Source organism: Ursus arctos, unplaced genomic scaffold, assembly GCF_023065955.2.
Source record: "Ursus arctos isolate Adak ecotype North America unplaced genomic scaffold, UrsArc2.0 scaffold_14, whole genome shotgun sequence".
NCBI lineage: Eukaryota > Metazoa > Chordata > Mammalia > Carnivora > Ursidae > Ursus > Ursus arctos.
Window position 1 is genome coordinate 70,186,615 of NW_026622808.1, and position 25,521 is coordinate 70,212,135.

General features: G+C 46.8%; 1 protein-coding gene across 1 annotated transcript in view; it reads right to left on the minus strand.

Annotated features, from left to right (window-relative positions):
* PODXL2 (podocalyxin like 2) overlaps nt 1-25,521 on the minus strand; it is a 36,183-nt gene that overhangs the window by 3,677 nt on the left and 6,985 nt on the right. The window contains exons 3-5 of the mRNA XM_048227035.2: nt 10,104-10,894; nt 9,291-9,365; nt 365-521 (exon numbers count right to left, since the gene is read on the minus strand). Coding sequence (XP_048082992.1) covers nt 365-521; nt 9,291-9,365; nt 10,104-10,894 — 1,023 coding nt within the window. The remainder of the gene's footprint in view (nt 1-364; nt 522-9,290; nt 9,366-10,103; nt 10,895-25,521) is intronic.

The following is a 25,521-nucleotide window of genomic DNA, read 5'->3' on the forward strand; positions in this document are numbered from 1 at the left end:
CTGGGACACCAGGCGGTCACTCCCACAGCCCCACACTGCTGTGTTCTGAACATGCCCCCCCTCCACAGCCCACCACTCAGTGTGTGGTGCCCATTGTCTCCTCGATGCTGAAACCACACCTCTTCCCCTCCTGGTCCTGACGTTTACACCCTCCTCCTCTTCTCCAGAACTCCAGTTCAACTCCAGTTGAACCCTACACTAGGGGCCCAACCACTACCTCATCCTGCTACCCCAGAGGTCCAAGGTCAAAGCCCTGTCTGCGCGCTTTCCTGCGGTTCTGCAGACCTCCTGTGGCCCTCAGGAAACGGTGCTGGTTTAACGCTGCCTCCCTGGGCCCTCCCTTCCCTGTGCTGCCCCCGCTCACCCTGCTCGCCCACCAAGGTCATTAGAAGGTGCTGTTCCTTCTCGCTGGGCTTGCTCAGGGAGATGTGCCAGTCCCCGTGGCGGCCACTGCCATGGCGGGGCAGCACCTCCTCCACCAGGGCCAGAAGCTGCAGCCCGCGGTGCTGCCGGAACACCTCCTACAAGGACGGAAAGAAAGCCCCCAAGCCCAGTGAGGGAGAGGGCTCTACTGACCCCCTGCCTCCAGGTCTAGCCCCTGCTCCAACCTCCAACCTCCCAGGGGCCAAACACTGGGAAAGGCCATCGGGCTGTTCCAGAGGGGCTGCTCTTGTAGCTCTGGAGACCATTGAGAGACTCTGAGCTTGGCCTGTGGGCAGAACTTGGCAACACCAAGACACACGTCTACTGGGCATCCAGGGGCTCCTTCCTGCCCGGGCCTCTCATGTGAGGAGGGTGTGGGGCACCCTTCCTGCCCGGGGATACTCACCACTGAGCTTAGGGACAGATACACTCGCAGGCAACGAGTCTGGGAAGTGGGTGTGTAGCGTGTGAAGGCCTACGGAAGCCTGCTGGTCGGGCCTGAGTATTCAAGTGTGCGGTGCAAGGGATGAAGATACTGGGGGCGTGCAGCAGACCAAAGATGCACACCAAACCCAGGAGGGGAGGTGGGGAGCAGGAACACACACACCTCTTGCCCGTCAGCCCTGAGTTGGGGAGTCAAGAAAGCTATCTGAGTACTCATGGTGGCAATGGTGACCAGAGGAAGTAAAACAGATATGGTTAAAACGGTAACTCCGGGAAGCAGGGCCAGGGCAGGAGGCAGGATATAAGCAGATTTGGTTCTCATCTGACACTCTCTTGCACTGTTTAGATTTTCCTGACCTTGTGTATATATGATTATGTAATTTAAAAAACCAAGAACAAGAGGCAGGTACCGGCCAGGGACTCAGGGGGTGGCAGAAACCCAGGCAGGCCACCAACTTAGCTCCATCGGGGAAGAGACCCTCCACTGGCTCTGTGGCTGCTCCCATCCCCAGGCTCGTCTCCAGCAGCCTTCTCCCTTCTGTAACCAGGAAATCACTGACCCCTGTTCCTGGCCTCCAGATCTTCTAGCAACGCACCTGTCCCAGCTGTTGAGCTTTCTCTCGAGTGCCCTGCCTTAGAGCTTTGAGCCGGGGCTGCCTGCAAGGCCCTAGCATCTCATCAGACATGTGGGCTCCTGACATTCCCATCTCCTTTCTGGTAGAGCCCAAGCTGGCGAGGCTTCCTAGTCACCATCCCAACCTAAAGGCCACCAAGGGGACTCAAGTTCCTTGTTACCATGGCAAGGGCTAGGTGCAAGCTTGAGCCTTGGCACTCACTGGCTGGACAGAAAGCCAGCTCGCTTCAGAATCTGGGAAAAAGCTGGTACCTGGAGATAGCCACGTGCAGCTAGGAAAGCCCTATTCCCGAAATAGTTCTTACAGTCTTCGTGTGCACGTGTGTGCATGTGTGCGGGGCGGGGGGGGGGGTGGTACACACCTGCCTCTGCCTGAGCAGCGGCCTCCCTGCTTACAAGAAAAACACGCTCCTGCCACAGGCAATACCTCCCCCCATGCCACAGGCCTATGATCCCCCACGTGTGCAGACCCCACATCTTCTGGGTCAAGATGTCTGCCTGGCTTAAGCCCACAGACCCACAATGTCCATTCTGGCAGCGTCTGATGACTATGTATTTCACACCATTTATTCTGTAGATAGGAACTGAGTGTCAGTGGCCTGGGGAGAAAGCCCTGACGTGGAATCAGATAAATCTGGGTTCAAATCCCAGTTCTGCCATTCATCAGCTCTGTGACCTTTAGCACAATAACTGCATCTCTCTGAGCCTCAGTTTCCCCCTCTGAAAATGTGGGCTTTGGTCCTAACACTGTGCACTTAATGTGAGGATTAAAAGAGAAGTACTTATTCAGTCACAGGTGCCAGACAAGTGGATGTCCCAGTATAAAAGAAAAAAACGCACGCTGCCATCAATTCCAGGTGATGGCTGGATCTGAAGCTTTTAGAAGCAAGCATGGAAAGCTGTCTTCAGGGGCGCCTGGGTGGTGCACTCGGATGAGTGTCCAACTCTTGGCTTCCACTCAGGTCATGATCTCGGGGTCGTGAGATCCAGCCCCACATTGGGCTCCGTGCTCAGCACAGAGTCTGCTCGAGTTTCTCTTTCCCTCTCCCTCTGCCTCTCTTCCCTGTGTGTGCTCTGTCTCTCTCTCTTTCTCTGTCTTTCTCTAAAATAAATAAATCCATAAAGGAAAAAAAAAAAAAGAAAGCTATCTTCATGAACTCCAAGCAGGTAAAGATTTCTAAAATGGACCCAAAAACACTAACCAAGAAGGAAAAAAGTGGTAAGCTGGACTATTTTATGATCAATTTTTTAAAAATTGAGAACTTCCATTCATCAGAAAGTACCATTAAGAGAGGAAAAAGGCAACCCAGAGAGTAGCAGCAGATATTTACGAGATATACACGGACACACACACATGCACATACACTGAACGGACGTCTCATATCCAGGATATAGAAATAATTCATAGAAATCAATAAAAAAGTCAAGATAACCCAATCGGATCCAATCAGTCAAAACACATACAAAAAGGTGCGCAACTTCATGAATCATCAGGAAAATGCAAACTAAAACCACAAAGTGATACCACTATACCATACACCTTGAAAACGAGTTAAAATGAAAAAGACAATGGGAAGGGTTGACAGAAACATAGGAGAACCAGACACATCACGCACTGCTGGAGGCAGGAGAACTTGGTACAAACACTCTGGAAGCTGTCGGACAGCGTCCATTCAAGGTGAATAGATGCAGAGGCCGTGCCCCCGCAATGCCACCCCTGAGAACGGTGTCCATATGCCCACCAACATGCGTGTCCAAGAACATCCACATAGCATATGCCCATAGCCTGAAGCGGGGAACTACTCAAAGGCCCAGCAACATGAGCACGGACACAGACCGGAACACCAGACAGAAGCACCGTGGACAAGCTTCGCTACATGCAGCCATCGAGATGAATCTCAGAAACAGAACTTTGAGGGCAAACAGCCGGACACTAAGTACTGCCTACTGAGTGGCTCTTCGTATAAAGTTCAAAAGCGTGCAAAATCAACGTATGGGGTTGCAAATCGGTTTCCCTTGAGGGAACGGTGTCTGGAAATGAGAATGAGAAAGGCTTTTGGCGGTGCTGGTCCTATTCTGGTCTTGATGTGGGGGCTGATGTCGTAGGTGTGGTCCTTTGTGCTGATCCATCAAGCTGCACGCTTTTCTACATGTATCCTGGAAGTCATTAGAACTTTTCTTAAGCGCAGTGCTATCTTCCCTGCTGACTCCGGGGTGGATGGTACTTCTCTCACATCACACCGTTTCTCCCACAGTCAGCGCTCCGGCTCTCCTGCTACTGTCTGAGCACCCATTTCCATGCCCTGAAGTTACGTGCAACTCCTCCAAGTGTCTGGTATGGTCCTTATGGCAAACGGGAAGGGACACATGACCCAGCCCATCATTTTGACTTGTGGCAACAGAGCAGATAGAGCTGACGAAGGTCCTGCTCCTCCACCCTGCTACAAACACAGAGAAACACTGGGGAGGAAAATATAGGCAGAAACAGAGGGAACTCAGAGCCAGAAGAGTGAGTAGGTGCTAAAGCTGCAGCAATTCAGGGGGGTCCACAAGCCCAGAAATGGAACACAGGAGCTGGAGACTTGACTAAGTGCTTACTTACTCTTGGCCCATGTGAGATGAAGAACTAGAGCAGAGCACCAGGATGGAGCCTGAAGCCCCAAAAAGCAGCCCTTCGGTGAAATGGGGACTCGCGAACATTCCTGTTCACCTGGAGGGGCTGTAACGGGCTCTGCCATCTGCCCAGGTCCATGGGTAGGAGAAAAAGCTATCCAAGATCACTTAAAAACCCAGGCTTGTGCTCCACGTGGGTTTGGAGTCCAAATGTGCCATCTCTTGTGTTATAAAAATCCAAGCCAAGAAATTAAGAGGAAAGCTGACCCAGGACTCCTGGAACTCCCAAAGTTTCCCCGAAAACATGCTGTTGGAACTCTTTTACAGCCTGGGGTTGAAGAGGAGATCACAGTAATGAATAATGACCCATACAAGGGAACAAGGTACAAAGCCACAAACAGGAGAACTGACACCCCAGGATGTCGGGTTACTAAAACAAAAGGAAAGAGATCATTAAATCAATATACTTAAAATAATTCAGAAAAGGAAGGAATAGAAACCATAATGAAAGAATGTAACAAAATGAAGAACAAAGGGAGGGATTTGGAACCAAGGAGAAATTCTAAAAATATAAAATAGTTACATATATTAAAGATTCAATGGATGGATCAAACAGAAGATTAGACACTGCTGAAGAGAGTTATTAATTTGGAAGATAAAGCTAGGAAATCACTCAGAATGCATCAGAGAGATTGACTGATTGATATTTTGGAGAGAGAGAGAGAAAGCGTGAGCAGGGGAAGGGGCAGAGGGAGAGGGAGAGAGAGAATCCTCAAGCAGACTCCCCGCTGAGTGTGGAGCCTCACGTGGGGCTCAATCCCAGGACTCCAAAGAGCCGAAACCAAGCGCTGGATGCTCAACTGACTGAGCCTCCCAGGCGCCCCTCATCGGAAAAATCTTTAAAAGAGAAAGCATAAAAGTGTTAAGAGACATCATAGATAGAAAAATAAGGCCCAGGGGCGCCTGGGTGGCACAGTGGTTGGGCGTCTGCCTTCGGCTCAGGGCGTGATCCCGGCGTTATGGGATCGAGCCCCACATCAGACTCCTCTGCTATGAGCCTGCTTCCTCCTCTCCCACTCCCCCTGCTTGTGTTCCCTCTCTCGCTGGCTGTCTCTATCTCTGTCAAATAAATAAATAAAATCTTTAAAAAAAAAAAAAAGAAAAAGAAGGCCCAATATACTTCTAATGAGAATGAGAGAGAAATGGGAAATTGGTAATGTCTAACAAACTGCATATGCAATCCCACTTCTAGGAATTCACTCTGAAGATACATCCTACAGCACAGAAATACAAGCTCACAAGGTTATTTGATGCAGCCTTGCAAGTAACTGCAGAATACTAGAAACCACCCAAATGCCCACGTAAAGGAAATTCAATGAATAATCTATAATACATACACATGATGGGGTGTCATTCAGTTGTAAAAATAAAATGATTGAGAATAATGTCCATGAATTAACATAAAGTGACTTCCAGCATATATTGTTAAGCGAGAAAAACAAAATACAAAAGAATAACATAACATTATGGACTGAGTTGTGTCCCCCCCCAATAACCCATATATTGAAGTCTAACCCCCAGTACCTCAGACTGTAACTGTATTTGGAAACAGGGTCTTTCAAGAGATGATTACGTTAAAATGAGGTCATGAGGGCGGCCCTATCCAGTCTGATGGTGTCCTTACAAGAGGAGGAGATTAAGGACACAGTCACATACAGAGGACAGCGATGTGAAAACACAGAGGGAAGATGGCCATCTGCAAACCCAGGAGAGCGGCTCCAGGAGAAACCAATCCTCCTGACACCTTGATCTTCAAAACAGTGAGGGAATAAATTTATGTGTTTAAGCCACCCAGTGTGGCACTTTGTTATGACACTAGCAAACTAATATAAATACAGCGTGCTACCTTTCTTGCAAGAAAGAATGGAAGAAATTATACGTCCATCTGCTTATTTCTATAAAAAGAAACCCAGGAAGGATAACCAGAAACTAATGAGATTAGTTACCTAGACGGAGTGGATGGGAATGGAGGGCAAGAGGTGATGGGGGAGAGAGGGGTGTTTCTCTAAGCATACATTTTTGTGTCATTTAGATGTATAGAACCACGTTAATGTTTTACATGCTCAAAAATACAACTAAATCCACAAGGATAAGGGGGAAAAATCCCAAACTGAATACAAACAGAAACAAATAAACCTAACTATATCTCAAATGTGTCTCAACTTACTCTCAGATGGTTTGGAAAAATGCTAAGAGCTGGTGAATCTGGCTGAAAGATACACAGGATTTCTTTGTACCAGTCTTCTGAAATTACATCAAAATAAAAAGCTACAAAAAAAAAAAACCATGAGAAAATTAGATGTTCTTTACACTAATAAGGGCTGATACAGATATATCCTTGCAGAAAGAGCTGCTAAAGGGTGTATTTCAGGAAGAAGGCAATTAAATTCACAAGAAAGGAATGGGGATGTGAAAAGGCGTGTAAGCAAAGAAGCCAATATACTGATAAAGCAAAATAAGCACTGACCATTAATAATAATGACTAATGCTCAACATCACTAATCATCAGAGAAATGAAAATTAAACCCATAATAAGGTTCCACCTCGTACCCCTTAGGATGGCCACTAGTCAAAAAAACAGAAAACAGGGGCGCCTGGTGGCTCAGTTGGTTAAGCATCTGCCTTCGGCTCAGGTCATGGTCCCAGGGTCCTGGGATAGAGCCCACATCAGGCTCCCTGCTCAGCGGGGAGCCTGCTTCTCCCTCTCCCCCACCCTTGCCCATCTCTCTCTCTCTCTCACTCAAATAAATAAAACCTTTAAAAAACAAAACAAAACACATACACACACCCCAAAAAATAGAAAACAAGCGTTGGTGACGATGTGGAGAAATTGGAACCTTTGTCCGCTGCTGGTAGGAATGTGAAATGCTGTAGTCACTGTGGAAAACAGTACAGAGATTTCTTAAAAATTCAAAAATAGAGTACCATATGATCCAGCAACTCTACTTCTGGGTGTATATACCCAAAATAATTGAAACGGGGTCTCAAAGAGGTATGAGTAGGCTCACATTCATAGCAGCATTATTGACAATAGCCAAGATGGGGAAGCTACCGGAATATCCACTGACGGACAAACAGATACACAAAATGTGGTCTATACATACCACGGGATATTATTCAGAGTTTAAAAAGGAGGAAATTCTGACACACACTACAACGTGGATGGACCTTGGGAACATTCTACTAAATGAAATAAGGCAGTCACAGAAGAACAAATGCTGTATGATTCCACTGATAAGACATACTTAGTAGCCAAATTCCTAGAGACAGAGAGTAGGATGGTGGTTGTCAGGGGTCTGGGAGAGTGATTAATGGGGACAGAATGTATTTTTGCAAGATGAAAAGTTCTGGAAATCTGTTTCATAACAATGTTAACATACTTAACACCACTATGGTACCTTAAAAATGGTTAGGATGATCAATTTTTGTTAGTTTTTTAGCATGATAAAAAAATCCATCATAAAAAAATAATGACTAAGGAGGTGGAAATCAAATAGTAAATGAGAAAAACTAACACGACAAAAACAGGGAAAGCAGAATGAAAGCATTTTTATATATGTGTGTGTTGTTTGGAAAGAGGACAGGCATTATCTTTAGACTTTATTGTTCAAATACGCACACACAAAATCTAAGGGTCTCAAGGACTCATACTGTGGTCTCTAAGTACCATTTCCCAATGAAAGAAATGGGGCTTGGAGAAATGTTGATTCCATGTCTGGGGGAGGGAAAGTACAAGATAAGCCCAGAACACCTTATTACTCCAGAAAGCGAGGAAAATATCAAACACTAATAGGTCGGTCAAAAAGACTTAGAAGCCAATTCAAAAGGGTTCTCACTGGCCAGAGATGGGGCATGTAAGCATCAATAGGAATAAATAATCACTGAAACAGATTAAAATGTATCAATCACGTTAAAAAAAATCCACATGTTTATTATTTATAATGGGAAAAAAAAACAACCTCCTGGGTCACTTTTGAATTAAACACAAGCACGTACTTTCACTTTTCCCTAAACCCACTAAACGAGACTAAAGAATTTTTTCAAGGTCTAAAACTACAAAGACAAAAACAAAACAAAGTGGAAGAGGAAATAAGAGCAAAAAAGTCTGGGGACTGGAGGCATATGGATGAGTTAGGATTTCCTGATCCAGCAAGCCCCAAAGAACTGAATCCTAAGCCAGAATGGGACAAGCTGAGAAGCAATCACACTTACACTGTTAAACTCCCAACTAAAACGCTCTCGAATAAGCAGCACTGGTTACCTTTGGAAGGGAGGATGAAAATGGTTCTAAAAATAGGAAAACTGTTTGAAAGGCTGTTTAAGAAGCAGCTGGATCCCTAATTCCTCTCCCTAGCACTGCAGAGCGGACAAATGTCCCCGCCCCCTGGCAGAAGACTGGAAATTGATTCAGCAAAGAGGGTAAAATAGAGGCCCTCTGACCCAGAGGACAAGGGGCACAACTGTGGGAGGGGCTCACGCTCAAAGAGGGAGTAGATGAATTTATCCATGCATGCCTGCCCTAACACTGAGGCGCCCAGCCCTCTCCCCACCGTGGCTTCCAGAACACTGGCGACTAGCCCTTTATGCTCCCAGTAGGACAAACGTTCCTTTTTCAAAGAATCTAGTCGCCCAAGAGGAAGGACCTAAAAATGGTGACATTAAAAACTGTCAAATGGCCCAGCCAGTCCATCCTCCTGAGAAGCCACAGTTAACAAACCCCACTCCAAGCTCAAAGCTTCAACCAGCTTTTGGATGGCCCTCCTTAAATAACTCTGAACCAACCCCCCAGACGTCTGAGGAGCAAAGTCATGCGAGAAAACTAAGGCCCAAACTAACAAATAAGGAAAGCAACTTTTAAAAGACTGTTTCAGTACCCTCCAGGAGATAAGACATTGCACACGTGAACAAAACTATTCCTTGAAGTTAAGTACGGCAAGGAACACAGAGCCCTTAGGATATTAAACGTATGAAGGCAGTCCTCTTTTAGACGTGGGTGGGGGCTGGCTCCTCCTCTGGGTTAGGCTAAGCCCCTCCCGGTGCCCCGCGCACGCCCTCTGCCCACACTCGGAGGGCCCCCCCATCCTTCCCTGGGGTCCCCGCCTAGCTCGGCACTCACACAGTCTATGTTCTCCGTCATGTTCAGAATGATGTAGTTCTTCCCGGCCAGACTGCTCCAGTCTTTGCAGATCACCTGGACGGCGAAACAAAAAGAAGGGCGACAGCTACAAAGGCACAAGGAAAGGCATCCAAGAGAGCACAGATGGAAACCCTTTGAGAAGCCGGAAGGGGAAGGCCTGGTGCAGGTTCGTGACAGCGAGGTGGGAGCTGACAGCCTCTGCAGGGTGGCATGCCCCGGCTCCAGCCCCAGGCTTACAAACCCAGATGTCTCCAGGGACCACACAAAGAAATGTCTTCAGTGAGAGGAGGGGCCTGACAGGACTTGCCCCAGCTACAGGCCTTCAGTGGTCACCCTGCAGGGGTTTCATGTTCCATAGGCCAAATGAAAACAGGCCCGAAGGCCAGATGCACAGGCTGGCAACCTGGGACTCCCTTTCCTACTGTCCCTTCCCAGGGGTGAGCACTAGCCTGGGCGAGCAGAGGGTGACTGCGCGTACAGGGTGGGTATGGAGATGGGGGTGGGGGGCACAGGTCAGGCAGTGGGAAGGCCTTGGGCGGCAGCGGTAGCACTGAACAAGGCTAGGCTAGGGAAGCCGAGCTCTTCCAAGAGCTTTGCGTGTAAGTGTGCTGAGAACAGCCATGCGGGGCTATGAGGCGTGCATCCCAAAAGTTCTGCTGGGGTTCTCCCTGCTATACAGGGGCCTCCCACCTCATCCTGGCAGACCCTCCCATCCCCACTGTGCAGCCAGGGGATGACCAGGCCTCTGAGAGAAAGGTGCAGCCAGGTGGCCTTCATGCGCCCTCATTTTACCTGAGTGGAATCCCAGGGTATTCTGGACTGGGCTTCAGCGGCCTGTCCTTCCTGGGGCTGCTGGCTAAGGTCTTCTTGCCCCAAGGTAGCAGAGGAAGGTGTCAGTTCCACATCTCGGGGGGCCAGGGGGAAAGAGGTTGAAGCTCCAGGGTAAAGGGGGTCTTCATCTGGGCTCTCAGCCCCACTGGGAGCTTCTGTTTGAGGGAATGAAGCCAAGGATGGCAGCTCCCCTTGCTTGCCAGCCAGCCCTACTGCTCCCACAGTGGCCTCCTCGCTTGCCTCTCGAGGGGCCTCAAACTCTACCCCATGCCCTGCGGCTGGCAGCATTGTGCCCCCTGCCTCCTGGCTGATGAAGTCCTGACCCCCCAGGGTCACTGTACTTGGGGTGACTGCAGGCGGTGACAGGCTGGGCTCCATGCTGCTCCCCACCTCCACATCTGAGGAGGCCTGGTCCCCAGATTCTTCATGCCTGTGTTTGGCAGGCCCTGGCATCTGGCTGCTGCTGGTGGGAGAAAAGCCGTGGACCTGAGTTTGGGCTTCTTCTTGGGATCCGTTCACAGGCAGCAGCTCCTCTTCTTCCTCTTCCTCTTCCTTCTCCACCTCCTCCTTCTCCCTCTCCTCCTCCTCCTCTTCCTCCTCTTCCTCCTCCTCCTCCTCTCCAGGAGCCATATGCCAGGGTGGCTCCACCAGGTTCATCTTGGGCAAGGGGGAGGGCAGACTTGGCACCTCTTGACCCTGGCTGGTGTCTTCTATTGGACCCGCCTTCTCAGTCAAGTCTGGAAAGACGTAGTCTAAGGACAGAGATAGAAAACTCATTCGCTAGTTTCATCATCATCACTGATTTGTTCAATACTTGCTGAGCAGATGATATAAAGCAACCATGAGACCCACAGGGGGACAGTGGTGAGTCGGACTACTAGTCCTTTTGGAAAGGAGTGGGAAATAAAGCTGGATGGTGGCGGTGTGGGGGGCAGACTGTGGGGGAGACGTGGGCCAGGCTAGTCCTTATTTCCTTCATGATGACAAAAATGACACAGATCTGCCACTAAAATTCTGTGAATACAGGAATGTATAAAGTAGAAAAAAGTGTGTATGATTGCACCCCTCAGAGTTAGCCCTTGTTAACAGTCCATGACAAGAAGTTTACTTCTCTATCGTACTTATAATGCATTTGTGTTTCCTCATCTGGGGATTTCGCCAAGAAGGCCCCAGACCCCCTTAGAAAAGGTTCCCTTTATCTCTTTCCCAGTGGGTTGTAATGGGAGGCCTCTTGGAAAAACCCTCGAATGAGGTCTGAGAACCCTCTGATCACAGGGACAGACGAGACACAGAGATCATGACCATTGTTCCTAGACTGTGCTCTTTTGTTAAGATTTAGGCTCTGGCTGAGAAATAAAAAAAGATGTCGGGAGAGCTCAATAGAGTCCACAGGCTGAGCCCAGAGCCTTCCAGAATGCACAAGGTCGCTGTTGGTGGTGACGGGGGGAATTTTATCCTCCCTGTCATTCCTGAGAATCTTATCTGGAAGTGTAGAACTTAGGAGGCCTCCTAGACTGCAGGACTTGTTCTGGCTTTTCGTGAAGCCTAGGCCTCTTCAGGGTAACAGCATAGCAAGGTCATGGGCCTGTTCTGTTGGAGATTCATTCAAAACACCAGAAGCTATTTCTAGGTAGCAACTTTAATCGGCTGCCATTTTATTGCAAAATAAATATCAAAGACTGTTTTAAAATACTCTTTAGACATGAGAGAGGCAGTTTAAGGTGGTGAACTGGGCCTCCTCCCTTAAAATTTCTATCAAATGATAGACTGGCTTTTCAACTGTCAAATTAAAGTTTTAAAGGTTTAGATAAATTTCTGGGAATGTGGAAAGCAGATGAGATTACAGGAACAAACAACCGCTCAGCCGAGACAAACAGCAGGAAAGACAGTGGAGAAGGGAGGCTCTCTTCCCAACAGAATTGAGGAGAAAGAACAACTATGGGAGGAGCAAGGAGCAGAGCATAGAACATTCAGGGAACGGAAGATAATTTTTAAATTCCAGTTAGTATCTCAGAGAGACCCAAAGATACTGCATCCCAAAAATAAGAACAGGCTAATAAGAGACTCAAGTAATCTCTAAAACAGTAAAAGTTTGTGGAAACTGAAATTAAATTGTCAAAATATAAAAATTCAATAGAACAGCTAGAAGAAAAAAAAAAAGTCAAGGAAAAACCTCCAGAGCAAAAAGAAAAGGATAAGAGAGAAAAGTTAAAAAATACAGATGACCAGTGCAAGAGGTCTAATATCTAACTAACGTGATTTCGAAAAAGATAAGAACCCTTAAAATGGAGAGAATAAAGAACGAAACAAAGAAGAAAATTTCCCACACCCAGCAGCGGGAATCTTCACATTGAAAGGGTACATAACTGAGGTAAATGATAAAAGACTCACACCTAGCCTCATTCTCATGATATTTCAGAATTCTAAGGAGCAAGATAAGATCCTAAAAGCTCTCAGAGAAAGAACAGGTTAACCTATAAAGCAATAATAAAGAGATAATCACATTATCTCCAAGCTTCTAATTCATAACACTAGATGGCAGGAAGGAAATTGAAAACGCATTCGGGATTCTGAGGGAAGTGTACTTTGAACCTGGTATTTTATACCCAACTAAACTATCATTCAAGTATGATTACAAATACAGACATTTTCTTTTTTTTTTTTAAAGATTTTATTTATTTATTTGACAGAGAGAGACAGCCAGCGAGAGAGGGAACACAAGCAGGGGGAGTGGGAGAGGAAGAAGCAGGCTCACAGCGGAGGAGCCTGATGTGGGGCTCGATCCCGTAACGCCAGGATCACGCCCTGAGCCGAAGGCAGACGCTTAACGACTGCACCACCCAGGCGCCCCAAATACAGACATTTTCATATATGCAAAGACTTAAAGGTTTTTCAATCTACGGATTATGAGAGAAGTACTTAAGGAAGTTCTCCAAGAAATCCAAAGAAGACATGGAATCAAGAAACATGAGAGGAAGTCATGAAAATAAATCTCTGGAGGGAAGCTGTGCCATGGGCCTAGAGAACAAGCATTCAAATTAGAACATAGATCCACATGGCTAAGAATTATTACAAAAAGAAAAATTGACTCCCTATAAGGAAAAGTACAATTTTTAGAAGCTGAATGATCTTAGTGATCATTGAAAGCCCACTATAATATTTAAATGAATAATTAAAATATTCTACCCAATCCATTTTTGTAAAGCATACTCTTTTTGGGTAGAAGTGACTGGTAACTTAACATCTTCCACTCCTCATTCTCTGCACACCCTCTGTAGAGAAGCTTATCTATTCCCCACGGAAAGCAGACAGTCATGGTGTTCAGGGGAGAGGTATGCTTGTGGAACAGAGACCACAGAATCCTGTGCACTTGCCTCTAATACTGAGCCATCTAGTATCACCTTTATAAATATGAAAGAATGGTCAAGATTCACAGGGCAGGGGAAAGCCAGGCTCACGAAGTAGCATGAAGGAGAGAAAGCAAAGCAACCCACCTCTGAGAGAAGAGTTAGCCCAGTAAACAAAGAGAACTTAGAAACACTTCTTATTAACACCTCCAAAGAGACTCGAGGAAATTACACTCATAAAACGAGTATATAAAAGAATAAAAATATTTTACTTCAATAGAAGTAAGCACTTTTTAATAGATCTGTTTAAAATTGAAACGCAATGCATAAAACCATAATTGAAATGGGTCGCGTGGCCACTTGACAGGAAGATGATATAACAGTATGTCACACGGATGCTGGGGAATGAACATATACAATCCCTTACAATCAGGAGATTTTATGGTTAGAAGATTGTCCTGACACAGCTACATGCAAAAGAATGAAACTTGACCACTATCTCACACCATACACAAAAATAAACTCCAAATGGATGAAAGACCTCGATGTGAGACAGGAATCCATCAAAATTCTAGAGGAGAACATAGGCAGCAACCTCTACGACATCAGCCAAAGCAACCTTTTTCATGACACATCCCCAAAGGCAAGAGAAACAAAAGATAAAATGAATTTATGGGACTTCATCAAGATTAAAAGTTTCTGCACATCCAAGGAAACAGTCAGAAAAACTAAGAGGCAGCCCACGGAATGGGAGAATATATTTGCAAATGACACTACAGATAAAGGACTGGTATCCAAGATCTACAAAGAACTTCTCAAACTCAATACACGAGAAACAAATAAACAAATCAAAAAATGGGCAGAAGATATGAACAGACACTTTACCAATGAAGACATACAAATGGCTAACAGACACATGCAAAAATGTTCAAAATCATTAGCCATCAAGGAAATTCAAATCAAAACCACACTGAGATACCACCTTACGCCAGTTAGAATGGCAAAAATAGACAAGGCAAGAAACAACAATTGTTGGAGAGGATGTGGAGAAAGGGGATCCCTCCTACATTGTTGGTGGGAATGCAAGTTGGTACAGCCACTCTGGAAAACCGTGTGGAGGTCCCTTAAAAAGTTAAAAATTGAGCTACCCTATGATCCAGCCATTGCACTACTGGGTGTTTACCCCAAAGAGACAGACATAGTGAAGAGAAGGGCCATATGCACCCCAATGTTCATAGCAGCAATGTCCACAATAGCTAAATCGTGGAAGGAGCCGAGATGCCCTGCAACAGATGACTGGATTAAGAAGTTGTGGTCCATATATACAATGGAATATTACTCAGCAATCAGAAAGAATGAGTTCTCAACATTTGCTACAACATGGACGGCACTGGAGGAGATAATGCTTAGTGAAATAAGTCAAGCAGAGAAAGACAACTATCATATGATTTCTCTCATCTATGGAACATAAGAACTAGAATGATCAGTAGGGGAAGAAAGGGATAAAGAAAGGGGGGGTAATCAGAAGGGGGAATGAAACATGAGAGACTATGGACTATGAGAAACAAACTGAGGGCTACAGAGGGGAGGGGGGTGGGGGAATGGGATAGACCGGTGATGGGTAGTAAGGAGGGCACATATTGCATGGTGCACTGGGTGTTATACACAACTAATGAATCATCGAGCCTTACATCGAAAACCAGGGATGTACTGTATGGTGACTAACATAATATAATAAAAAATCATTATTAATAAAAAAAAAAAAAAAAGAAGATTGTCCTGACAGCAATGTGCAAGAATTTGATGAGAGAGGGGCTGAATGAAAGCAGAGAAAAGAGTTGGGGGCTTGCTGCAATGTTCCAGGAGAGATAAACACAGGTGATGACGTTGGGAATGATGAGAGAACAGGTTCAGCAGATGACCCCAACGTACTTGATACCCTGTGTGCACTGGCTGACTAACAGGAAGAAGGGGGCACTCTGGCTGACTGCGGGGGAAGCCATGCCCATAGCAGAAATGGTCAAGTCTAGAGGCAAAGTGGATGGGAAACCCGAACTAGCAAATAGGTTCAGTAAAGCCTTAGAATGTGCCAGGAATGTGGGGGATGGTGGTGCACTCCAGCAGAATCCCACTGAGGTAGGGGGTTCCCAAGAGGGCGAGCTGACTAAGCAATCCCTCTACTCAATGTGATGCTGACTTTCCGAAAGTTGAGCTTATCCCTCCAGAGACAGCCTGCCTCCCAACAGAACTCCCTCAGCTAAGCTGGACAATAACAGGGGTCATGCTGTGCGTGACGTGATCTGCACCCTTCGAAGACTTAGCCACCAACTTACTTGTCAAAGCGATGGTCAGTCCCGGGGTTTCTCTGGGCTTCCGTTTTTCATAGTACAAATGGGTGCTGGTATATATGAGTTTGAAGGTTCTTTCTAGCACTGTACTCTGTGCTTTGGAGATGGTTCTGACAAATGTTATCTCACACACCAATGGCATTAAAAACAACTCCTCCAATGTCCTAAATAAGAATAATATAGGATTTACGAGACCACAAACTCTGATTGCGGAGCAAGGTGACTTTCTTCATCCCTATGTTCCTAGCACCTAACACAGTGCCTGCCTGGCCCAGTGCAGAAAAGAGAGCAAGGTGTGTTTGGTGAACGCCTGACTGCCACTTTCTGCTTCCTGAACCCAGGACCTGTCCCTTTAGGGAGAGAAAAGAGCCTCCAATGGCACGAACTTCTCCTTTAGGCTCCCTACATGTGATCACTCCCGGACAGCCAGCCCCTGACTCATCATTTCTGCACTCCTTTCTCAGTGAGTTCATAGATTCCAAAGACTTTATCTATTGCCTCTCTGCTAAAGACTCCCAAATTTATATCTCCCACCAAGCCTTCGCCCTGTCCAGCCCCCTCATCTCCGGAGACTTGATGAATCACTAAACGCCACACTCTGAGGCTCAGACTCAGCAGGACTTTCTCCTAGTTTTTGTTTGTTTGTTTGTTTGTTTGTTTGTTTGTTTTTAACCACCTCTCAGCATCCAAAGTTATTCCTTCTTCTCTTACTGTGTGATATCAGTTCCACTGCAGATCAGCAGTGTGGCCTTGGACATGCACTTGAGCTCCACGTGTCTCCTTTTCCTTATCTGTAAAATAACGACAGTACCTAGCACCCAGGACTGTGGTCAGGATGCACTGAGATGAAACCTGGACACAGCCCACACCACACAGCAAATGCCTGATAGATTTTAAGTATTCCTCTACCTCCTCCTCCTTCTTATCATTATATTTTTATATTGTAAATTCACAACGGGAACAATGGCACCATTTTGGAAGTCGGCTCCACAGGCTGAGGTGCAGGATAAGCACCCCCGGGATAAACAAGTCAAAGCGAACCCAGAGAAGAGGGCAGGGCAGGAAAGGATCCATGCCTTCCCGACAAGCCTACATATGATGTGAGTATCAGAAAGGTCTCTTACACAGAAACAAGAATTTAATGCGAGACCCAGTGGGGACACAAACTATGAACCAGGGGTGTGGTGGGAAGTGGAACGCAAGCAGCTGGGGGACAGACCCAGGTGGGATGAAAACGGGGATGCCAGAAGAACGGGTAGTGGGACTGGATCCAAACATGAATGTAGACTGACAAGTGAAGAAACCACATTCAGTCCAAGAGCAGAACCATGGTCTGATGAACTGAGAAAGATACAACAGCACTTCTGTGATATTCCTGCCAAAAACAGAACCTGAAACTAATCATGGGGAAACACTAGACACAATTGAGGGGTAGTCTACAAAAGAACTAGCTTATCTCCTTCAAAAATGTTAAGGTCACGAAAGACAAAGAAAGACTGAAGGATTTTCCAGAATAAAAGTGACAAAGCATGACAACAAACACAGTACAAGATCTTGGACTGGAGAGTGAACTGTAAAAAATAATTTTGTTTTCTTTCACTACAGTGGACACTGGGGGGTGGGGAGTGGCAAGTCTGAATAGTTTGTCATCATATAACAGTATTGTATCCATGTCAGTTTCCTGATGGTCATCGTGCAGTGATTCTGTAAGAGAATGTCTCTGTTCTTAAGAAATATACACTGAAGTATGCAGCATAAGTGAAAGGACACTGTGTCTGCAAGCTACTATCCAATGGTTTAGAAAAAAAAGTGTATGTCGGTAAGTATATGCACAGATTTGGTAAAATGTTAACACTGGGGGAATCTGAGTGAAGGGTGTGTGGGGATTGTTCTTGCAAATCTTCTGTAAATTTGAAATTATTTTTTAAATAAGGATTTACAAAGAGAGAGAGAGCGCACGCATCACTTTAAGTACTGGCTAGTGAACATGTGAGGGCCACCAGAAGAGAAGTGAAACATGCAGGGGACAGGGCAGGCATCCTCAACTAGGAGCTTCCAAAAGCTGCAAGAGGAAGGAACACGGTTGCTCTGAGAGGTGAAAAGTCTTGGTGGACGGGGAAGAACGTGCTTTTCCCACTCAGGCGTCTAAGGAAAGAAGACCGGGCTTCCAGAGACTTGTGACACTGGCCTAGGAGAAGAAGCTGGAGCAATCATTTTGGAGGAGGGATAAGGGAGTGAATTGGCAATGGAGGAAGAGAAGAAAAGCAGGGGGGTGTAAAAGGAGAGGGATGCAGGAGAGGATGGCACCACAGTGGGCAAGGCACACTGGGCCCACCAAGGCAGGTGGCTGTCCCAGCCCCTGGTTCTCCCAAGTGCAGTGACAGTGCTATGTCCTGAGCCCTGTCCACTGCAGTCACCGACAGCTGTGACTCCACATGGGGAGAGCCTGTCCTGCTTAGTGCCCTAGGCTTTGCTTCCTATCCCATCTACTTCAGCATCTGGGGTCAGGACGGAAGGGTCCCACAAACCCCGAAACATGTCTGGGTTGAAGGCGTACCAGCAGAACACTCCCCACACATCCCATACCTGGACACAAGTGTGAACAAGCAGAGATGTCCCGGAGACACGTTCAAGACAGCAGGAAAGCTGGTCAAAGCCTGTCCCCTGCAGCCAGGAGGGTAGTGACAGCTGGGACACAGAAGACAGGTGAAAGGTCCCCCACAGCTCAGACCCTCCAGAGGGGGCTCCAACTTGGCCTCAAAGCATGAAAGGTCAGAGAGTGGCTACGCTGCAAGGACACTCAGGACACAGGGAGCTCAGTCTCGCTGTCGGTGAGACAGCAGCCGGCCTGGGACCTGGGCTAACCTCTACCCCCTGAGTCCTTCTGCAGTTTCCCTCCCTGAACACAGGGCGCCAGTTCTGTGACGTTGCAGTAGCCCCTGGTGGCTTTCATTGGAAACTACATCTGCCCCAGAGCCTGAGGGAAACCAGGCCTCCAAAGGACACAACCTTCCTTTCACAGACAGGACAAAAGCTCACAGAGGGGAGGACACTTGCTCTAAATCGTGAAACTACACTTACGACCGCTGTAAAGTTGTAAAGCTCAGGCTTGGGCGTGGTTAAAGCCAGTCTTTCCAGATGTGCCTGCTTAGTCCGGCCCACGCCCAGACTTGGCTTCAGACGCCCGGAGGAGCCGACCGGCAGCCGGCACCCGGAGTGGCACAACTTCCCGTCCATCTGCACTGTGGGCCGTGGCCCGGCTCTTGGAAGCTGGGCTTCAATCACCAGACTAGCTGACAGGTAAGGACTCAAGGCGCAGCTTCAAGGTTCTGCAGCCAGGGGCTAGAATGCTGGCTGACCGGCCTCTAGGTCCACCTACCACCTGTCGTCTGGGACCTTGAGGCCCAGGTGAAATGACATAATGCATTCAAATCACCTCACCCGGAAGGCAGGCTCCTCGCCCTGAGGCCATCTCTTCAGAAAGTCGAGCTGCTGCTCACAGGCCACACGCCCCAGCTCACTGCAGGTGAGTCTGCAGGCCGGGGCTCCTGTAATGGGACTCCAAGGACCCAGGGGTCCTAGCTCAAGAAGGGACCTGGGAGGTCATCTGGAGCAGGAGATGGTTAAGTCTAGGTCAGATAGGCTGCCACCCACTTCAAGAATATGCCTCCTTCGAGAGGCATTTCTATGTGGCGGCTTTTTTCTCTCCCCAAATTCCTTAAACCCAACTGCCGTGGTTCCTTTACAACTTACGCCCATTTCTGTTTTATCTGCTTAAGTGAGGAACTTCTGGGGAGATTCTCCCTCGGGATAAAAACCTACGTATTTTCTCAGTTGCTCCAATTTAGCCTCCTTTGCCTGGGGCTCAACAACTGGGATTATCCCCGCATTCTCCACCCCCTCCCCGTCATTCTTCATCCCTTGTGGAAACTACATTTGTCACGTTTTAAGAGTGGTTACAAAATCGGCGGAGTAGGTGCACAATAACTATTTGCTGAGTGGATTGCTGAAAAGCGAACAAGATTCACACGTTAGAAGCCAGCTGATAGGAGCTGGAAAGTAAGGCTTCTCAACTCGGGCAGCGCGGTCTGAATTTAACACAGCACTCACGCTGCACTCTCCCCGCTGGACATGATCTGGCGGCTCACAGGCAGCAGGAGGCCGCTCTGATGGAAGCTCCACACCTCTGGACAGCTTGGATTCTCCAAGCCTCTTCTTTTTCTTTTAATCTCACTCTGGGGCCTGGCTTTTGTTCCCTAAATAGATGGTGTTGCATTTTTTCTCTCCTGTGTTTCATCGGTTTTGTAAGTCTCTTTCGCCAGCCTATCAAGGTCACGCTGGACTTCGTTTCTGCCCTCCAGGGTAGCCATAATTTCATGGATGACCCTTGGCATCTGCTGAAATATTAATGAACTGACTCCCCAGTTTAAGACATGAAATTAAGACAGGCACCAAGCCAGTGGCCTTGAAAGATCACTTTGAATGTCCCTTTCGCTTAATGTCAAATCACTGAAAATTGCCCCCTGGGTGCAACACTCAAGCCAGTTATTCAACCGAGTGTTAATACAAAAATACTCATGAAATTCACAACAGACTTGTATACAACAGAGGTGCAAGGGGAGAAGCTTTCAGCATAATTAAAAATGACTTTTTAATGGTCGACCTCAGTAGTCATCAAAGAAATGTAAATTAAACAAGATGATACAGTTTTGGGGCTGCCAACGTGACGATATACATATATATTTAAAGGTAATACCGAGTATTAGAGGAGTGCAGGAAATCTGCTACTGACAGGAATGGAGATCAGGCCACATCGGGGGTGGGGGGTTAATATGAATGAAAAGCTTTAAAAACGAACATTCTGAACCTGTCGTTTCACTCCTAGAAATGCACCCTAAGAAAACAATGAGGATGCTTGTAATGATTCAGTTTCAAGGATTCCCATCATGGCACAGCTCACAGAACAAGAGACTGGAGGCCATCCAGCGCTCAGGCAGCAGGGCACTGACTGGAGGGGCCGTAGCCTGGCCAGGCTTGGGAGACTACTCCCGCCTTAAAACTGAGGGCAGACAGCTCTGTTAAGCTGGCTTGGAAAGATGCTGGTAAGTGAAACAGCAGGACCTGTGCACTATAATTCCATTTTTTATAAAAGCATATTTTATGTATTTCCCATATGGGAAAAATTTCCAGGAAGATATATGCCAAAATGTTAACATTCACCAATTCTGGCTGATGGGATTAGGAGTGATTTTTACTTTCTTCTTTTCTGCACTTTTGAATTTTCACATAATGATACTTATTACGAGTGTAAAACAAAAGTACAGGCATCTTTTTCTTGTTGGCATCTAGATGCCGGTGCTTCTGCCCGCTGGCCCTCTTCTTAGCAAACAGGCCGATGTGTGTGCAGCGACCTCGAAGGGCCAGTCATTCAACAGCAGGTACAATATCCATGTATAGGAACCATTTCCAGGTCCCAGCAGACTGGCTTTGATGATCTGCTTTCTACAAAATTCATCACAGGCAATAGTAATTCAAGTGGTCTAATGAATGATGTCACATGGAGGGGTAGCAGATCTTATAGTAGAAATCTCAAATCTGAGATTTCGCTCTGCCACTCGTCACCTGTGTAATTTAGTGCCACGTTTAAACCTCTCTGAGCCTATAAAACAGTGATCCTAGCGATGCCTGCTTTTACGGATTCAATTGGTTGCTGTGAGGTTAAAAAAAATGCTGTGAAAACAATTTATATAATAATATAAGCACTCATGAATGCTCCTTTATGCCCAACCATCGCTTGGCATGTACTCCCCTCCTCTTGGTCCAGGAGTGTGGGGCGCTACCCCCTGGCTTCCAACGGTGCTCGAGAGCCAGTCTGGACCAGAGAACCCAGTCCCTCTGGCTTCAGGATTGGGTCGTAGGTGGGCTCATGACCCAGGGCAGACAAACGAGCCTCCATCCTGAGACTTTTCCAGAAGTGCTGGGAGGTAGAGTTCTCTCTCTGCTGGGGCTGAGTGAGAGGAGATGACACTGGAGTGACTGGGGGCTCTCTGAGCCACCAGACAGGGACAACATGCCTGAGAACAAAGCCAGCCAGGGAAGGAGAGGCATGATGGAGCGAGGCAGGTGCTGATGTCCCATCTCAACATCTGAATCCCACCTGCCTGGGTTCTGCAGTTACCGAGCCAATCAACACCCCCTTTTTCACACAGGCCTGTGAACCTGTTTGAGTTGAGTTTCTAGAACGTGCCAACCCCAAAGAGTTATTGCTTTTCTTGTAGAACACTGATTAGCTTGTTCACTAGGAAAATTAAAATTGCATGCAGAGAATTTTATTAAGGATATTGAAGAATGAGAGGGTGGAGGGTGACAGGAGAGAGCCTGGGGATGAGTGGGTAACCCGGGAAACTGTTCTTAATCATTAACAATCTTGCCTGAATTACTTGATCAGGTCTTAAGTTGGCTTGATGCTACCTGGTGGAGGGGCAATCTACATTCCAGTTCTTTCTCCCCACTTTGCTGAGACCACTCTTTTCACCTGAAATGTCAGAAAACCATAGTATTTTAAAGCTGGAGAAGGCTTCAATCTATCATTCCTCGCAAAGGAGAGACTGAAGCGAAGATTAGACAAAGAACCCACTCAAGGTCACACCGCTCGTCAGCAGCCAAGCAGAAAGACAAGTGGCTGTTTTTGCTGTGGGACCTCAGGATCATTGCTGTAGGAGGAGAAAGAAGGCTCCAGCTCCGACTCTTCTAGGCCCCACAAACTAGCAATGAGATGTATACCAAAGTACTCGTGACAACGAAACGCACTGGTTTCCTCTCTAACACATACCATCTCTGTGCTCCCACAGCAGGCTGCGAGGCCCAGGCACTCAGGAGCCACTGATTCCAGACTCAGCTCTGCCGTACACAAGCTGTGCAGCCTTGGGCAAAGCTCTTACCCTCTCTGGGCCTGGGTTTCAGCATCTGTGAAGCAGTGACAACTCCTGCCTGTGGACCCTACAGAGTGGTTATGAAGTCCAAATGAGCTAATCAAAGAGAAAATTCTGGAAAAAATGGTGGTATTTGCTATGTAAAATATAAGACATTCCTGTTAGTCTCTAGTAAAATCACTGAGCTAAGAGGCAACCTAACAGAAGAGCCAAGGCTATGGAGTCTGAGAACTTGGGTTTGATTCCTGGTTCTTAGTAGCTGTGTCTTCTGAGCTACATGTTGCAGGGTGATGACAAGTCTGCCAGGCAGCTGGGATGGAGAAGAGTGCTCCAGGCAGACAGAACAAGAGGAAGGGCACCAGAGGCTCAGGGAACAGGCCTGAAAAGATGCTGATTCTCGATCCAGCTCTGTCACATACCAAGTGTGACCTTGTTAAAGCACTTAGCTTCCCTGTGCACCAGTCCCACATCTGCCAAGCGGGAGATAATAGGCTAATGAAACGTTGTACACAGGAGAAGGGAAGGAGATGAGGCCAAGGGGAAGGCTGGGCCAGAACATCAAGAGCATTTTCCACAGTACTAAGATGTTTTGCGTTTATCCTGTGGGTACTGTGTTTTCACAAATTGCTTTGGGGGTGTACGGAGAAGAGACTGACCCGAGGAAAGGCAAGGGCCCAGTGGGAAGGTGAGCGATGAGGGAGCCTGGCAAAAGCAGCCCTCCTTCCTCTACCTCCTCCAGCACTCTTGCCCATTCTTCGTGCAGGACACCTGAGTCCCCATCTCACAGTTTTTCAGGGTGTATAGTGGAGATGAGGAGACAGACCACGCTGTAGGGCCGGCACAAGGAGAAGAATGGATGCGAAGTGCCTGTGACAGAACACAGAGTCAATGAATGGCAGCTGTTTTCACTATTAGGAGAGAGAGGAAGAAGAGAGAGGAAGAGAGAGGAAGAGAGAGGAAAAGAGGGGAAGGAAAGGGAGAGGCAGAGAAAATTTGAGTTCATTAAAGAACCAACCCACTGTGATCCTGAGGAAGGTCCTAGGCTCAGCGCTGTGGCTTTCTCGGCCGAGGCCCTCGGAATGACTGCTTGTCTCAGACTAGGATCTCAAGAGTCTACACAAGAAGAAAAGCCCCGAGAAAGACCCAAGTACATCTAAGTGTCTAGTGCTTCTTTTCCATGGTGAGGGAATAAATTTATTAGCCTCTGCTGCTGCGGTAACAGGCTAGCTTTATGGGGGAAATGAACTAAATCCCTATCTTATACCACATACCACAGTAAGTTACTGCTAGAATAAAGAGTTGAATGTAAAAATTTAAGGTGAAAATAAAGGATATACAGATGCATATATCTCAGGAAGGGAAGGGATTTTCTAAACATAAAGCAAAGAAAAACACATAAAAACAATCCAAACATTTCAAAAGAAAGACTGTCCAAGTTTGTAAAAAAATTAATGTTATGTCAAAAATTATTATAATAAGAAAAGTAACTGATAAACTGGAAAAATGTTTTCTATATACATCAGAGAATGTATCCTTTTTATATAAGGATTGGTACAGTGGTAAAAAATTAAAGCCTCAATAGAAAAAAATGGAAAAGTAATAATAGGTAATACAGAGTATTATGATGCACCAAGCACTGTGCTGAGTGCATAATATGAATTATTGCATTTAAACCTCACAACCCTATGATACTATTTCCTAGATGGGAAAACTGAGGCTCGGTTGCTCCTTGCCAAAAATCACATCGCCGTTAAGTGTCAGTGCTGAAACTTGGGAACCTGCCCGATGCCAGAGCCCGCTCTTCATTATACCATGCCTCAAGTCGGAAAGGACTGTAAGTGGTCAGAATATGTCTACACACACACACACACACACACACGTGTGAACATTCACTAGCAATCAAAGGCTATTACAATTTACCTATCAAGTTGACCAAGATTTCTAAATGACAAAATGCAGTGGTGGGAAGGGTCCAACAACCTGGCATTCATTCTACCTCTGGTGGGTATGCAAACTGTAAAGGCCTTTCTAGAGGCTGACTGAAAATATTTAACAAAAGCCTGTGGAAAGATTCCTATCCTTTGTGCCAGACAAGCTCCATCTCCTCCAGATCCTCTCTCTACCCTTCTCCACCCTGTCCTCTGCCCGGGAGATGGACCCCGAAAGTTACTGCAACAGGCCATGTCCCTGCTTCCCAGCCGGACTCCTCAGAAGAGGCAGGGGAAGAGACAATGACAGGGTTCCTGGCAGAAGATGGGAGGAGACGGGGTCAGGTATTTCCTCCTCTGGTTTCTCCCCTGCTGGGTCATTGCTCTTGCCAGGATCACTTGCTTTCCACCACTCTCTGTCCCTCCTGGTTCCTTTCATCCATCCCTCTGTCTGTCCCTTTGGGTGTAGGGCCACTCAGTGCTCTGCTGCCACGGGCGCTGGATTCCTCTGTGGTTGGCCTATCCCCTGCTCATACCTTTCTAAGTTCCTAGGTCTATAAATACACCCTCCCTGGGTTATCTCAGCGTGGTCATGTCCTCTTTTTCCAGGTGGGATGCCGAATGATACGTCTTTACACCTAGCAATTTTATTCTAGAAATTAATCACGAGGAAGCAATCAGAGAAGTGCAAAAATATATAATGATACTTTTAGCAGCATTAAAACTGGAAGCAAGCTATATAGTCAACAACAGTAGGGAGCTGGTTTTATACATATGAGCCACGTGACGAAATACTACGTAGTCATTAAAAATCAGGTTTAAAA